Source organism: Chiloscyllium plagiosum, chromosome 39 (assembly GCF_004010195.1).
Source record: "Chiloscyllium plagiosum isolate BGI_BamShark_2017 chromosome 39, ASM401019v2, whole genome shotgun sequence".
Classification (NCBI taxonomy): domain Eukaryota; kingdom Metazoa; phylum Chordata; class Chondrichthyes; order Orectolobiformes; family Hemiscylliidae; genus Chiloscyllium; species Chiloscyllium plagiosum.
In genome coordinates this window covers 5,238,480-5,255,583 of record NC_057748.1, presented here as the reverse complement: position 1 = coordinate 5,255,583, position 17,104 = coordinate 5,238,480, and the positions used below count along the sequence as shown (strand labels likewise).

The 17,104-nt window shown below is 43.4% G+C and overlaps 1 protein-coding gene across 8 annotated transcripts in view; it reads right to left on the bottom strand.

The window, feature by feature from the left end:
* Positions 1 to 17,104, bottom strand: part of ppfia3 (PTPRF interacting protein alpha 3) — a 135,244-nt gene that overhangs the window by 110,980 nt on the left and 7,160 nt on the right. For all 8 annotated transcript variants that reach the window (XM_043679592.1, XM_043679597.1, XM_043679596.1 and 5 more), the window contains one exon: positions 11,534 to 11,904. In XM_043679592.1, the coding sequence (XP_043535527.1) occupies positions 11,534 to 11,767 (234 nt within the window). In that variant the 5' untranslated portion in view covers positions 11,768 to 11,904. The remainder of the gene's footprint in view (positions 1 to 11,533; positions 11,905 to 17,104) is intronic.

Here is a 17,104-nt window from a genome sequence, read left to right as displayed (position 1 = left end):
ATGCAACTTTCTCCCCACCCCCACCCTCCTCTCACTTATCTCTCCACGCTTCAGGCTCTCTGCCTGTATTCCTGATGAAGGGCTTTTGCCCGAAGCGTTGATTTTACTGCTCCTCGGATGCTGCCTGACCTGCTGTGCTCTTCCAGCACCACTCTGATCCAGAATCTGGTTTCCAGCATCTGCTGTCATTGTTTTTACCAACATGTGTAATTGCTTGGCAGCACAGAACTTAAAAACAACACAGAGGTGACAAGAAGTCAAGGCTTTTTGTCTTGCAATCATCCAGACAAGAAAAACTGGTTTCTTGTCCCCATTTTAGCACTGTTTAAGAACTATGGAGGGGAACTGGCCAAAGACAGGCAAATGGGACTAGTTCCGTTTAGGAAACCTGGTCAGCATGGATGAGTTGGCTGAAGGGCTTGTTTCCATGCTCTATGACTCTATAACTCTAACTGCAATATAAACTAAACTGAATATAGCCGTCTGGTACAGTGTTCCTGTGCTGAGTCTCAAACATGTTGCTCCCACCGTTCTTCTGATATCCAAATAATATCATTTATTTCCATAACTTATCCATTTCTTCTTTTATCACAAACTCCTCAATCAAATCACCTCTCTCTCAATCTCCTGAGCTCCAAGTAAAACAACCCCAAACTCTCCAACCTAACCTCAACACTAAATTTCCCTGGAATCAATCTAGTAAATTCCCTCCGTACCTTGTCAGGGACCCCAGAATGTTTTCTAAACATATAAACTGCCTGTTGAGTTTGAGCTTGCTTCTAGTTTCCTTCTTTGTTACAATCCATATCAAACTATTCTCTGCCAACCTTGAGCAGGCAGCTCGATTCCCTGAACCGTGACAGCATTGTATTTGGGATTTCATTGATGGGCTTCTATCTGTTGGCTGACCCAACTACCTCCAAATGGGAAATAATTCTAGTTGCTACAGAACAATGGCAACACAGACTTCCACCAAAATTTACAAACACTGACTCCCAGGAGACAGCATCGCCCGATTGTGCCCAAGGGGGAGAAAACCGGCATTTATGTAGTGCCTTTCATGAATTTCGGAACTCCCAAAGCCCCATACAGCCAAATGAGATGCTGTGAAATGGAGTCATCCTTGTAGCATGGAAAATGAGCCAGCCAAATTGTGCACAGGAAGATCCCACACAGCATTTTTTATTTAAAAAGATAAGGGCCAGAGCATCTGCATTTTCACCCATGTTGGTTGAGGGGTAAATATTGGGCAGAACACCCAAGATGGGGACCACCCTTAATTTTTTTCCCCAAAATTATGACCCTGGGACCTTTCACATCCACCAAAGGAGCAGACGGTACCAACAGACCGACGAACATCTGACCATGGCTGATTGGATTTTGCTGTCATTTTTGGATGTAAATTGACATCCTCTACCCACTGCAGCACTATCCTCCTCCTTTCTGACAACAGGACCGATCCCTTGTATCTGTAATCGGATGAGATTTTGCTGACAATGCCCTCCATGTGCGAGGGAAGCAAGTTCCAGCATGGCCCACTGCACACAATTGCCATGAGCGTTCCAGAATTTCATCTTGCCATCAGGATATATTCATTCAGAGCCAACAACATTGTTGCGTGGGCAGATTAAGCCACTCTGAGCTGTTGCTATAATCAGAGCTCCCAGGCTGGGTGGCAATCTGTCAACTGAATCTGCAGCAACACACCCTCTCTACCACTCGCTGGGTGGCAACCGGTGCCAGGGTCAAAACAATTCCATACAGGCACAGGCCATTCTTCACAGATGGGATTTCAATGAAGTGGCAGGACTGTTCCACATGGGAAGGCTTCACACACCACCCTGACCATCCCTACCCGCCTTCTGCATTCATCCAGACATGAGTAGATCTGGTTCATTTCCTCCCCTGCTTAGCTTGGTAGCGACATCATCAATTGTTGTGCCTACAAATGCTGTCTCAGTGCAACATGATGACACTCAGCACTGAGGGGGCAGTAGAAATCTGGCATTCAAATTCTAACTTAATGCCACACCAAGCAGCTATCATGGCGCCACTGTGGTTGGTACATAGCTATGCGTATTAAATGCAGAACGATGGCAACTCGATCAGTTGGGGAGGTAGATGGTGGCATATCGATGATGTCACTAAGCTAGTAATCCAAAGGCGAATGTTCTGAGGACATGGGGTTTGAATCCTACCGTAGCAGATAGTGTCATTTTAAACTCAATTCTTTTTTAAAAAAAGTGTGTCTGGAATAAAGAGATGTCCTTACAGCAACTCTTGATTGTCAGGATAAACCAGTTTAAGAATGCTCTTTTAGGGAAGGAAATCTGCAGTCCTTGCCCTTGTCTGGGCTACGTGTGACTCCAGACCCCACAGCAATGTGATTGACTCTTAACTGCTTCTGGGCAATTAAGGATGGGCAATAAATGCTGGCCTAGCCAGCTACATACCTATTCCATGAATGAATCATAACAAGAAAGGCTTTAAGTATTTGTCAAATTGGTAACAATTATCTGTCTTGAAGATGGTTGATGAGCATCATGCTGCTCAACACAGAAATCCAGGGTGCCTGGTAACCTCATGTCTGGGTGCCCGACTACCAACCATATCTGAAATATTCAGCAATTTCAGGATGTGGGAGCTAGTTCGTTCCTCGATGATGAGTCAGTTGCGATTACAGAGAGTTGGTGGAATGATTCCAAAGCTGTCGTTAAACGTTAGGAAGGTGGGTGGATGCAAGTTGAAGCAAGTCATTCCAATCTACCATTCATCAGCTATGAGATTACAGTTAGACTGTGTCCAAACTCCCATCTTCAAAAAGGCCACTGGTGTAATGCTTCTCTGAACATTGGCCAACGCAAAGACAATTCCAGGAATTAAACATTAAATCTGACGGACGGTGTGCTTTTAATTGGATAAATGGCTGAGTGTTGCAAAACATTGATAATATTCATGTGACTGCGACAGCAAACACAAGAGGTGGAAAACATATTAACCCTTCAGGCAAAAAAGGAAAAACAAAAAACAGACATGCATTTATCTAGCACCTTCCACTATCTCAGGACATCCATAAGCACTTTGAAGCCTAGGAAGCACTTTTAATTGGAGGTATAATAACTGTCATAACAGAAGACCAATATGTGCACAGTAGGATCTCACAACACAATGAAAAAGAGACTACATAATTTAGTTTTGCAATGTTTGTTAAGGGTTAGAAGTTGAGCTAGACATTGAGGGGGTGGAACTCCCTTGCTCTTTGAAACAGAGTCACAGGATCTTTTGTGCACATGAGAAGACAGATAGGACCTTAATTGAACTTCTCACCCCAGAGCTCAGGTTAAAACAAATTCTGTAGACAGAGGGAGCAGGTGGAGTAAAAAGACCCTTCCTATTCTTTCCCCCATTAGAACAAGTACAGGTTAAAAAAAACTAAAACACCTGAGATTTAAGATGACTGGTAAAAGTACCAGAGTGTACATGAGGAAAATCATTTTCACTTTTTACAATCATAACATTCAAAGCTAAATCAGTCATGTGCTGGAAAGTGGGCCTACTGTAGCTTTGGTGATATACAGATTCAATGGGCTGAAGGGTCTCTTCTGTACTGTATGATTCTATGGCACTGTAGCTGATTTACTATAAATGATATTGTAAGTTCAGTAAAAAATGATCCTTTGGAATTGGATTAAACATTTTTCTGTTTACTATTACGCAATTTTATTCCCAACATGAGGCAGCATGGATACAAAGCTGGCAGAGTGACAGGGATCAGAAAGGAGTGGCGAGTGATTATTTTTCAGAGTGAAGGCCAAGGTACACTATCGCTCCCCAGAGATCAGTACTAGGAACACTTCTTTTCCTGATATGTATTAATGACTTAGACCTGAGCTTACAGGGCACAATTTCAAAACATGCAGATGACATATGATATGGACGTATATTGAACAGTACAGCACAGGATCAGGCCCTTCAGCCCATTGCGGAATAGGACTGCGCCCAACTTCATGAGGATGGAAGCAGACCATGGGATAGATGGACACATGGCAGGTGAACTTTAGTGCAGAGAGTCGAGTTGGCACATTTTGGTTAGAAGAATGAGGAGCAACAATACTAAAAAAGGATACAGGAAACAGACCAGGAGTTATATGTTGGGAATCTGTATATCGTTGAGGGGTGGCTGGGATGTTTGGTGAAGTAGCTTACAAAAAATTTATAAAGTCTTTGAAGTTCACGAAAGTGTTCAAAAACCAAGAACGTTACGATGAATCTGTTCAATCTCAACTGCAGTATTGTGTCTCAAATTCCTGGCACTGCACATTACAAATTTAAAAACTTTAATTTAAAGTGAATTTAAACTCGTTGAAGAAGGAACAGAAAAGATTGGGGAGAAGGGCTCACGGTCTAAGGCTCTTCAGTTTTGTGGACATATTGGGTAAGCTATTCACCTCACCTGATTTAATGGGAATGTTTTAAATCATGAGTCGTCCAGACAGACTCTCAAAGAAGAAACTGCCCGTTGCCATGAGATTTGAGAACCAGAGAATTCTGATTTCAGATGGCTGGCAAAGGAACTGACAGCAAAATGAGGAACATTGGTTTTTAAATGCAGCAGGTAGATACTATCTGATTTGCCCAAGGGTGGGGCAGAGTGAAGGTGAGGAAGAGAGAGGGAAGAGAGAGATTATTACCATCTATCTTTGCTGCCACTTCCTTAAGACCCTAGGACGTAGGCCATCAGGCCCTGGGGACTTGTTAGTTTTACTATGCTTATTTTTAGGCTCTATGAGTCTTAATTGCTTAACCCCAATAGTTTGCTCAGTACATTCCCCCGGTGATAATGTTTGTTCTGAGTTCCCCATGATTACTGCTGAACCGTTCTTATAAGCTGCCAGTATTTCCTGGTTTATACTGTGTCCCACTGTGGAATTACTATTTGGGGACCTATAGATCACTATCATCAGGGACTTCTTTCCTTTGCTAGTTCTTATTTCTGTCTGGACTGATTCTACGTCTTCATCTTAAGTGCCTACGAACAGAGGGAGATGGAAATGTGTTGCTGGAAAAGCGCAGCAGGTCAGGCAGCATCTAGGGAACAGGAGAATCGACGTTTCAGGCATTAGCCCTTCTTCAGGCTAATGCCCGAAATGTCGAATCTCCTGTTCCCTAGATGCTGCCTGACCTGCTGCGCTTTTCCAGCAACACATTTCCATCTCTGATCTCCAGCATCTGCAGACCTCACTTTCTCCTCACAGAACAGAGGGAGAAGAGCAAAGAAGAGGAAAGAGGAGAAAGAGATGGGTCTTAGCTCCTTGAAAGTGGAGTCGCAGGTAGATAGGATAGTGAAGGCAGCATTTGACATACTTTCCTTTATTGGTCAGAGCACTGAATAGAGGAGTTGGGAGGTCATGTTGCAGCTGTACAAAATATCAGTTAGGCCACTTTTGGAATATTGCATGCAATTCTGGTCTTCTTCCTATCGGAAGGATGTTGTGAAACTTAAAAGGATTCAGAAAAGAATTACAAGGATGTTGCCAGAGTTGGGGGATTTGAACTATAGGGAGAGGTTGAAAACAGAGGCTACTTTCCCTGAAACGTCGGAGGCTGAGGGGTGACCTTTATAAAATCATGAAGGGCATGGATAGGATAAACAGACAAAGTCTTTTCCCTGGGGTGGGGAAGTCCAGAACTAGAGGGCATTGGTTTAGGTATAAAAGGTACCTAAGAGGCAACTTTTGCTTTCAGAGGGTGGTGCGTGTATGGAATGAGCTGCCAGAGGAAGTGGTGGACGCTGGTACAATGACACCATTTAAAAGGCATCTGGATGGGTGTATGAATAAGAAGGGTTTGGAGGGATATGGGCCAAGTGATGGCAAGTGGGACTAGATTGGGTTGTGATATCTGGTCAGCATGGACGAGTTGGACCGAAGGGTCTGTTTTCATGCTGTACGTCTCTACGACTCTATAAAAGGGTATTAGAAGAAAAACATTTGCAGGGTATAGGGAAAGGAACAACTTGAATAGCTTGGAGAGAACCACAGACACGGGGTTCAAATGATCTCCTTCAGTGCTCTAACTTTATGACTACAGCATACCTGATTAACAACAGGTGCCTTGTAGAAAGTGCCAATTATTGTACTTTACCCAAGGTGCACAGCATTAATGTCAATGATGGTGCAAGGTAGCTTGATTCTGCTCTTTTGAAAAAAGCCTCTTTCTCTCTCTCACTTGTACATGATATTATTTACAAAATGACAAGTTCGACAGCCAGAACACTCAGGCAAGGCAACCTTTTGTTCTTTTGTTTCTGCTCGGCTGAAACCTCCAAAACCTAAATTCCACCAATAAAAAGACACCTCTCCAGAGTAAAGGAGCTCCGATACAAAATACTGGATTAAACTAACTAGCTAAGGTTTTTAATTAAAATTGTCCTCGAGATGTATTGAAAAGGAGCTGGTCTACAATGGGAGCTGTTAACATCCAATGACCACACAACATCTTTTCCAGCTTGAAGAAAGCAAGCATTTAGATCACAGCTTTCCCAAAGTCTGCCCAAATTCATTTGAAGTACAGTCACGGATGGGCATCTACTAAACATTACATCTAATTTATACACAGCAAGATCCCACATACAGATAAACGGCCAGTTAAACTCATTTGAAATTCTGATGGCTGTATTCAAATACACACCTCATCCCATTTCCTGTCACCCCTAATCTCACACTGACCCCTGGTCAAGCCAGGCCTTCATTTTTAAAATTTATGTTTTTCTGTTCAGAACCCTCGGTGGTGTAACCCAGCCTTGCCTCTGTAACCTCCTCCAGCCTCACCACCCTCAGAAATCTCTATCTCTCTCTCTCTCTCTCTGTCCTCCACCATTTCTGTGGATTGGGAGCTTTCATTGCTCCATTACTGATGGAGGTGCCTTCAGCTGCTTCGGCCCATTGCTCAACTTCTCCCTCAAGAATCATCGAAACTTCACTCTCTATCCCCTGAGATAGCATCTTCTCCTGAGGTCTGGGATCAAAAGATGCACGATAGTGCGCCTGAACCATGGTTTTGTTCCGATTCGTCGGAATAACTGAGACACCATTTGAAAAAGGAGTAACATCCACCTGAACAGGAAAACTTGGTTTGATCTCACTGCCAAAAGTGCTGAAAAGCATCAAGTTAGATTAGGTGCTCAAGATTTAAGAGTTTTTAAAACATTTACTGACAGTACTTGGGAGTCATTGGTAACAGCAGCATCCGCCCATGAACAGTGTCTCGACCAGCTATTTCAGAGGGCAGTTAAAGTCAACCCCATTGCTGTGGGTCTGGAAACACACAGCAGGCAAGAATGACAGATTTCCTTCCATAAAGGGCATTAGTGAACCAGATGGGTTTTTACAACAATAACTGTCATGGTAATTATTACAAAAAATAGCTTTATTCCAGACTTATTTATCTATTCAAACTCCACAGTCTGCCAAGGTAGGATTTTACCTCTGACTCCACAGCAAAATTTGCTTGAACATGACTAGTCCAGTAACATTACCATATTCCCCCAAATTGGATTGATCCCTATGATAATTTTATAGGCACTATTACAGAGACTTGCTTTCAATTAATCAAGTTTAGATTTTACCAGCTGCTAGGGTTGGAATTGAACCCTGGCCCCCAGACCTTCAGCCCGAGTCTCTGAATTATTAGCCCAACAGTATTGCCACCACACCACTGTCTACTGCACATTTAAGACAGAGTTGAGGAGGATTTTCAACTCTCAGAGAGAAGTCAAACTGTGGAATTCTTTACTACAGAGATCTGTCGATGCTGAGTCATTAAGTATACTTAAGGCGGAGACTGGCAGATTTTTAATCAGGAAGGGAATTGAGGGTTATGGGGAAAAGACAGGAAAGGGAGTTGAAAATTGTCAGATCAGCCATCATCTAATTGAACAGCAGAGCAGAGATGGGCTGAATGGACTATTTTGCCTGCTGCATCTTCAGGTACCGGAGCTTCACTCAATTTGACAACCGTTCATCTCCCAATAACGAATGAGGCATTTCTGTTCAGCTCTTGAGACTCCTCAGAGTGAGAATGCGATGTATTTGGAGCAATTTGCAAAGACCAAACATCCCGTCATTTCCACACCTGAGAGATATTGCTGGTTTACAGGTATCAGAAAGTTAACCCTCTATATGTCTCCACAACCATGGAGTGTGCTGTTAAAAAGAACCTCAGCATCAAGAAATCAGGGAGAAATCCAGGGCACAGCTTGCCATAGACACATGCCTGGCATTGAAGCCAATTACCAAGACTGATGCCACTTTTGACAGACAGATTGTTGAAGCTGCACAAGAGGGAAGAAAAAGGATTATTATTATCTGGGAGGCAAAAATCTGATCTGCATCCTCTTCCTTACCCAACCTCTTCAGCCTGTACAAGAACTTGTTGCAAGGCAGCACAATCCCCTTGACAACACAGATGACAACCTGATCTAGATGTCACAGCCAACCCAACACACGTGCCTCATGTTTCCTGTTTCAATATTCATAGCCTTACAGCTACCTACATTGAAAACCATCTGCCATTCTTTAGCCCATCTGCCATACTGATCAAATAGCAACCTCTGCTAGTTCACCCCTCCTCCCATCTCTGTAGTTTCTTCCAGCCCCAATACCCTCCACCCTTCCCTTCTTCTGGTCTCTTCCAGTGCCCAATTTTCATCACTTTACCATTTCTATTCAATATAAAGAATTAACATTCTCATCAACGCCACTTCCCGGCCCTGTTCTCCTCATCTCTCCAATCCCTTCGAGCCCAGAAATATATCAACCTTGCCTTGGTATATACAGCCCTGTAAAACAGATCCATCCTTGAAGTGATGAAATTTATTTTGACTCAGTCCAAAATGGACCAATGTAAATTTGGAGACAGTGCCATCCAGAGATAGAGTGGAAACTACTCTGGCGCAGTGTTTCACAACTGTCAATGTTTCAGTGAGATCACTTCTCATTCTCAAACTCCAGGGAATAAAAGCCAAGTCTACTAAATCTCCCCTGATGGGGCAAACCCCTCATCACTGGGATCAGCTGACTGGACTTGAGGGTTCATCCTCTAAAGCAGTAAATAAAGTTTCCACAGTCTCAGAGGATCCATAGGGCTGCTCTCTCATGGGAGAGATACAACTGGTAGTGAATTTAACCAGAGGGTCACCATGCCTCAGGCCAGGAGAGAGGTTGAAAAGGTGGGACCTTTATGGTCACCTTAGCTGGTGCAAGAATTAAACCTCTGGTGTTGGTGTCTCTCTGAATCACAAACCACCCACCCATACATCTGCGGTTAGTGCAGATGTAAGGCCTTTCCAAGGTAAGGTGATCAAAACTGTGAACACTACTTCCGGTATCATCTCTCCTAAGCCTTATATTAGCGGCAGTAAAACGTTTGACTCTTTGATTCTAATCACTTTGTGATAAAAAACTGACATATTTACCTTCCTTTGCTGCACCTGTCGTTTAACTTTCTGTGACTCATAAAAAGGACACCGGAGCCCCTCTGAATATCATTTCCTAGTCTCTCACCTCTGTTCTGCTTTTCTATTTTTACTTCCACACTGAATATCTCCATATTACATTCAATCTGTAACATCCTGGCCCACTCACTTTCGCTGTCCATAGCCATCTTTTGCAGCCTCTTTGCATCCTCCTCCCAGATTACTCATCCAGCTAATTTTTAACGTCAACAAACTTGGACAGGTTACATTTGGTCATTCCACTTGAACCACTGATCTAGACCATAAGTAGTGGACCCTTGGCATTGATCCTTCTGGTACCCAACTAGTTACACTGCTTGCCAAACTGAAAAATGTTTATTCTTCCACCTTGTTTTTAGTCCATTAACAAACTTCTAATCATACTAATAAATTGTTCCATAAGAACTCCACAAATAGGAGAAGGCCATTCAGCCCAAGAAGCCTATCCTGCCATTCTATGAGATCATGACTGATTTGCCCTAGACCTCAACTCTTCCTTCCCACCTGCGCATCACTGCTCTCAATTCAATATTTCAAGAATCTGTTTACCTCAACTTTAAAATCCTTTTAATGATGTAGCCTCCACAACTCTCTGGGGGAATAGAAGAGAATTCCAGACAGTCACTACCCTCTCCGAGAGAAATTCCTTCACATCTCAGCTTTAAATGAGTGCCACCTTATTCTGGAAGTCTGTCCCTAGTTTGAGATTTCCCCACTAGCGGAATCATCTTCTCAATACTGACCCTGTCAAGCCCTCTCAGAATCTTGTATGTGTCAATAAGGTCATCCCTCATTCTCTAAACTCTCATGACTAGAAGTCTAAGTTTAGATTAGATTAGATTACATTACAGTGTGGAAACAGGCCCTTCGGCCCAACAAGTCCACACCGACCCGCCGAAGCGCAACCCACCCATACCCCTACATTTACCCCTTACCTAACACTACGGGCAATTCTGTGCCACCGTGCCGCCCAAGTTGTTTAGCTGTTCTTGATAAATCAATTCCTTTATCACAGGAATCAACCTGATGAATGCCTTTTGCACTGCCTCCACATCCTTTCTTAAACATGGAAAGCAGAACTGTCTACAATACTTCTGGATAGTCCGACCAACACCATGGATAGTTATAATAAGACTTCCCTATTTTTAAACTTAAAAACCCCTTGCACCAAAATTCCCTCTGCCTCTTACTTACTTGCCTCATTTGCATGCTTTTTGTCTGTTTTATGCACAAGAACATGCAGATCACAATGCCACACCTTTTTTGAACCTCTTTCTATTTAAATAACAGGCTGCCTTTTGATTCTTCCGTTAAAAATTCATGACCACACGCCTTTCCTACATTCTGGGAGGATAGCTGAATTCAGTAAAGGCAGCCAAAACAATAATCAAGGGAAAAAAAATACAATAATCTGAGTAATTTAGTGAGAGAATAAAAAACAGATTATAAAAGCTTACAATAGGTTAAAGGTGATGATTTGCAAAAGTAAACATGGGTCCTGTTCCCACTGAGACACGGAGATTTATAACGGGGAATAAGGAGATGCACAGAGGTGTTAAACAAATACTCCGCATCTTCAACACTGTCTGTGTGGGGTCTGCACATTCTCCCTGTGTCTGTGTGGGTTTCCTCTGGATGCTTTGATTTCCTCCCATAGTCCAAGGATACTGGCAGACCAGCTGAGCTTTTCCAACAATTTCTGTTTATGATAATTAGGGGACCATCTGGTTCACTGGTGTCCATAGGGAAGGAAATCTACCATCCTTACCCGGTCTGGCCTATACATGACTTCAAACCCATAGCAACCTGGTTAACTTTTAACTGGCTTCCGAAATAGCCTTGGGAGCTCATTAGGGTCAAGTGCCAAAGGGCCCCCACAACCCATGACCAGAACCAGCGAAGACATCCACCTCAAAGTGAGGTCAAAGCAAAACGCAAGATGAATTCGACCTGATGGCCATGCAGTGGTCTGCCCAGCAACCTCAAAAAATGAGAAATGGAAGAATGGAATTCTGGTACCTGTGGCAGCGCGATGCTGAGCTGGCGCTGCAACGACTCCTTCTCGTGCCCGAGTTCGCGCAGGCGCAGCTGGGCACCAGCCAAGCTCTCCTGCGTCTCGCGCAGGCTCTCGAGCAGCCGCTCGCGCTCGTTCAGCATGTTCACCATGAGCTGCTCAAAGTTGGCGTCATCCGGCCCGTACTGAGAGCCCCGTCGGTTGTCCTCGTTAATGGTCGGCATCACTTCGCACATCATCTTGCCCGAATTAGACCATTGGAAGCCTCGGGAGATGCGGTGGCAGCCAGTGGCGGTGCAGGGAGGAGAGGACGATCAGACCCCAGCGGTTGAGCGTGAGGGGAGCGGGGGAGATGCAGCAAACCCAGGCCAAGTGGCTAAAACAAAAATTTAACAAAAAAAAAAAGAAGAAACAATCAGGTGAAAAATATTCATGAGAAGAGACTATTACCCCAATTTTTGGATGTTGATGCTCAAGGATCAGAAATTCTCGATGTTCCGAGGCAAAACAATAAGCACAGGTAGATGTTCTATGATTTCACAAGTTACTGGAACTCAAATATGTAACTTGAGAATATCACAGAAATAGCACTCATTAGCCCCTGAACTAGGCTGCAGTTAGTGGCTTTATTGCATTGAGACTGGCTGGTGGGTTTGTCCCTACCTCTCACGGACTGTGGTTGGCAAGATCATAGATTGCTTCTGACTGGATGTGGTGATTGGACCGGGCCATAGAAAACCCCATTATCCTGGAAAGCTGGAGTTAAAACACATAATTGTCTCTGAGGGAGAGGTTATGTCATGCCTGAGCTACGGTCACTCGACCCACAATGTTAACTCATGATTTCTATCCACAGATGCCAGACCTGCTGAGCTTTTCCAGCAATTTCTATTTATGTCCTGTCTACCTCCAGTTTCAGAACAAAAAGGGAGTGGGAGGGGTTAATATTTTATCTTCATAAAAAAAAACAAAGTTTCTTCACAAACTCACCTGAAATCCTCATTAGCATTCTCTGCCCCCTCCAATCCCTTTGCTTCTTTGAAAATAATTGCATTTTGAAATTATGGAGTGCGCATAGAAAGATGCTTTGCCCTTTGGTGGAGGAGTCAATGCCCATTGACAGTGAAGGTTAGCAGATTTAGAGGGGATGTGAGGAAAAACATTTTCCGAGTGGTGGGAGTCTGGAACTCTCCGCCAATAAGGGTAGTAGGTGCAGAAATCCTCAAACATTGAAATAGTGGTTAGACATGAATTTGTGAAGGTAGGGCATTAAAAGCTTTGGGGGTAAGTGCTGGAAAATGGAATTAGAATAGTTAGGCAGTTGTTTTTGACTGGTGCAGACTTGATGGGCCTTTTTCTGTGCTGCAGACCTCTACGATTATTTAATTTGTAAGTCTGGACTAGTCAGCGGATTGTGATGACACACATCATCATATGTTGTATAAGCCCATCTGGTTAGAAGGAAATGTGGCCTAAGTGAGATTCTGGCCCCACAGCAACAGTTGACTGTGTGAGGACCTTGCCAATATCTCATGAAAAAATAAAGATGAAGAAAAACTTGCATCTTCAGCCAAACATTCGGCCATTGGTCACGATAACTCCTTATGTGACTTGGTGTGAAGTTTCAGGTTGTTAAGACTCTTCACCAATATACCCACAATATTTTTTATCATCTGTATGGCATTGGCCTCTGAAGCCAAAAGTCAACACATTGGGACACCCATCGGTGTGTGCTGAACTTCAGAGAAGCACAGCTATAGAGGGAACACTGCTCCTCACTCTGTTAAACATCTTACAGTGGCTGAAGATGCAAGTTTTTCATTCATCTTTATTCTTTCATGGGATGTGGCCAACGCTGGTAAGGTCCTCAAACAGTCAACTATTGCTGTGGGCCAGAGTCACACGTAAGCCACATTTCCATCTAACCGGATGGGTTAATACAACATATGAAGTGTGTCATCACAATCAACTGACTAGTCCAGACTTAGTTACAAATCACAACACCAGGTTTTCGTCCAACAGGTTTAATTGGAAGCACCAGCTTTCGGAGCGCCGGTCCTTCATCAGGACTAAGACCTGGTGTTGTGTGATTTGTAACTTTGTACACCCCAGTCCAACACCTGCATCTCCAAATCAGTCCAGACTTATGAACTGAATATACATTCCACCAACAGCCATGGTGGGATTTGAACCAGCAGTCTCAGAGCATCCTCTGGTGACACCAGAGAGCACAATGGTGGGGTTTGGGGAGGGGATTCTCGAGGGGGAGTTAGGGATGGGTAACAAATGCTGACCTTGCCAGCCACCCCTATATTCTGTAAATGACTAAACAAAAAAATCTTAGGAGGGTGTGCCCTAAGCAGCTGTCAACAAATGAAAGAATAAACGTTAGGTGAGATACAAGGTCAGAAGTGGTCCCCAGACTATAAAATGTTTTAGACAGATCTAGGAATCCTAAGAGAGAGGTCACTTAAATGGCAGTGTTTCTACCAGATGACATCAATATGCTACAGTAGTGGGCAGTTCATGGTTCCCTCCACCACCAAAAAAGACATGATGGGGTGGGGGCAATACTTCCAGGGGCAAGATGACAAGACCATAAGGATGCAGGAGCAGAAGCAGGCCATTCGCACCATTAAGTCTGCTCTGCCATTCAATGAGACGTTAACCAATCTGATAATCCACTTTCCTGCTTATTCTCATAACCCTCAAATCCCTTACTGTTTAAAAACCTATCTTATCTATCTCAATTTTGAATACACTTAGCAGCCCAGTCTTGACAGTCCTTACTGTAAAGAATTCCACAGATTCATGAACATCTGAGAAAAGAAATTCCTCCTCATCTGTTTTCAATGGGTGACCCTTTACTGTGCCAATCACAGCCATGAGTCACCACACGCCACCTCATTTTATCATTTGATTTACAGTGTCCTCCAGGCTGTAGATGAAACAGGCAACAAAGTATACAACTGCAGGATAGAGAGAGAGAGAGAGAGAGAGAGAGAGTTTTTTAAAAATATGCTCATGGGATGTTGGCATCACTGGCAAAGCTGGCATTTGTTGGCCATCTTTAATTGCCCTTGAGCTGAACGATTTGCCAGGTCATTTCAGGGGGCAGTTAAGAGTCAAACACATTGCAACGGGTCTGGATCACATGCAGTCCAGTCCAGTAAGGAAGACAGTTTTCCTCCCCTACTGGATATTAGTAAATTCCGATGTGTTTACACAACAATCAGGTCGTCATTAGGCCAGCTTTGGATTCCAGATTTTTATTGAATTCAAATTTCACCATCTGCCGTGATGGGATTTGAAACTACATCCCCAGCATATCAGCCAAGGGCTCTTGGTTGTTACTCCAGTAACAATGTCAGTATGCCATCACCTCTTCCAAATGTTGCACTGTCAGAGGATTCAGCTTTGGACACCTCTCAAGTGAATGTAGAAGATCCCTTGGCACTATTTCAATAAGGAGCAGGAAGATTCTTCCTGAGCCATTGTTTATTTCTCACTTATTGCTTTCCTGGTTATTATCCCTCAAGTTAACATCTTAAAATACAGATTATCTGGTCACGATCACATTCCTGTTTGTGGGAGCTTACAATAGTTGAAATGGCTGCCAAGGAATTTTAGAAAACATTTCCTTTTTTTTGGCATCCTTACTGGGGCTAGCCAACGCCTAACTTCCATTTGTCAATTAAGTCAGACACAGAAGGAGACACCTCTAAATGTAACATCAGGTTAATCTGTGAGGTTTGTTAACTCTCTCCAACAGCAGGAGAGTGAGGTCTGTGTCTTTTGGATTATGCATACACCTCAAAAGCTCAATCCCATCAGCATTGACATATGATGGGACACAACTAAAGACACTGTCACTAGCCAATGGTACAGGGACTAGGGTTTTTGGGCAGAGCAGAACCTTTTTTTTAAAAAACAAAAATGCAACTCGCTGCCTATGAGGGTGATGGAAGTGAAGATAATCAATTATTTCAAAGTGGGACTTGAAGGAACAGAGGAAGATGAACTCCCTAATTGTCCAGAGTACAGTTAAGAGCCAACCACACTGCTATGGGTCTGGAGTCATGTGTAGGCCAGATTTTGTAAAGATTGTAGATTTCTTTCCCTCAGGATATAATGAAAAGATGGATTTTTATGATAATTGACAGTGATTTCATGGTCATCACTAGGTTTGGAATTTAAATTACATCATCTACAAAGGGAGCCTGGGTTTCTGGATTAATAATCCAGTGACAGTACACCTTCCCTCCAAAGCACACAAATGGCAGACTCTGATATTGGTCGAGATTTCTGGTCAGTTGTGTGACGGAAAGTATTTGGAGACTCTACCATCACGACCCATTACAACTTGCAGGTATAGATGGGAGGTGTCACAGTAAGCCAGACTTCCTGAGCAAACCGCAACACCCATCTGCCCTTGTCCTGCTTACCTTGCTTCGATGTTTATATTCCTCAATGGGCACATGGCCTAAAGGAAATAATATTACAAGAGATATTTTCTAATCAGAGGCAGAATTGACAGTTATGAGGAAGAGAGAGTGAGGGGCATAGGTTGGGTGAATTGCAGGGGTCTTTTGCCCAGTTGAACCAAAGGGTCTGTTTCCACGCTGTACGACTCTACAACAAGAGATTGACATTGCAGATAACAACTGAGACCATTGAATGGCAGTGCAGAGTCAATAAGCTGAATGGCCTGCTTGTGCTCCTATGTCTGTGGTCTTATACAGTCAACACACATGGTTTGTTCAGAGTCACAAATACTGGTCACAAGTGACTCCAATTCAGTTCCATGGAGCTTTTAACTTCACTGTCCAGTTGCAAGCGGCTGCAGATGTTCTAATACAAATTGCAAGAGGACCAGGCACTAAGCGGGAAGCAGATTACTGTAAAAAACTTATGATTTCTTTGCTTTGGAAATTCCTTCCTCATAATGTGTAGTAACCATGTGATAATTAGCAGTGTTCCCAAAATCTCCGGTCATGCCTTTTCCTTCACTTTGATTACACTATGACACCTAACAATCTGCACACAATGTATCACATGGGAGCCACACACGCACATACCACAGACCAGCACTCAGGCAGGTACACACACAACACATGCACCCTCGCATGCCTAATCCACACATCCCCAATTCAGTGCAAAAGCAGGCCATTTAGTCTTTCCAGCCTGCTCTGCCATTCAATAAAATTGTGAATAATCCACTCGTACCCTCAACACTACATTCCCAATAAAATTTATGATCCTACTAAAAAAAACTATTATCCTGAGACTGCAAAGCTGAGAATTACGGAGGCCTTCCTCTCACCAGCACCTTTTACTTCAGGCATGTCAGAAGGGAGAGATATTTAGGAGGAAAACCCCCCATGGAATTGGCCAATACTCATCCAGACATTCACAGCCCTGTGAATCAGTTGCAACTGGCCGTTTGACTACAGCTCACTTTTGACCCTCAAGACGAAGCTTCTAGTCAGCCAGTAGAAAAGGCAGTGCTTGACTGTCATTTTCCTCACACTTGTACAGATGTCATGTCTCGTTACATTCAATTGGAAGAAGGGAAA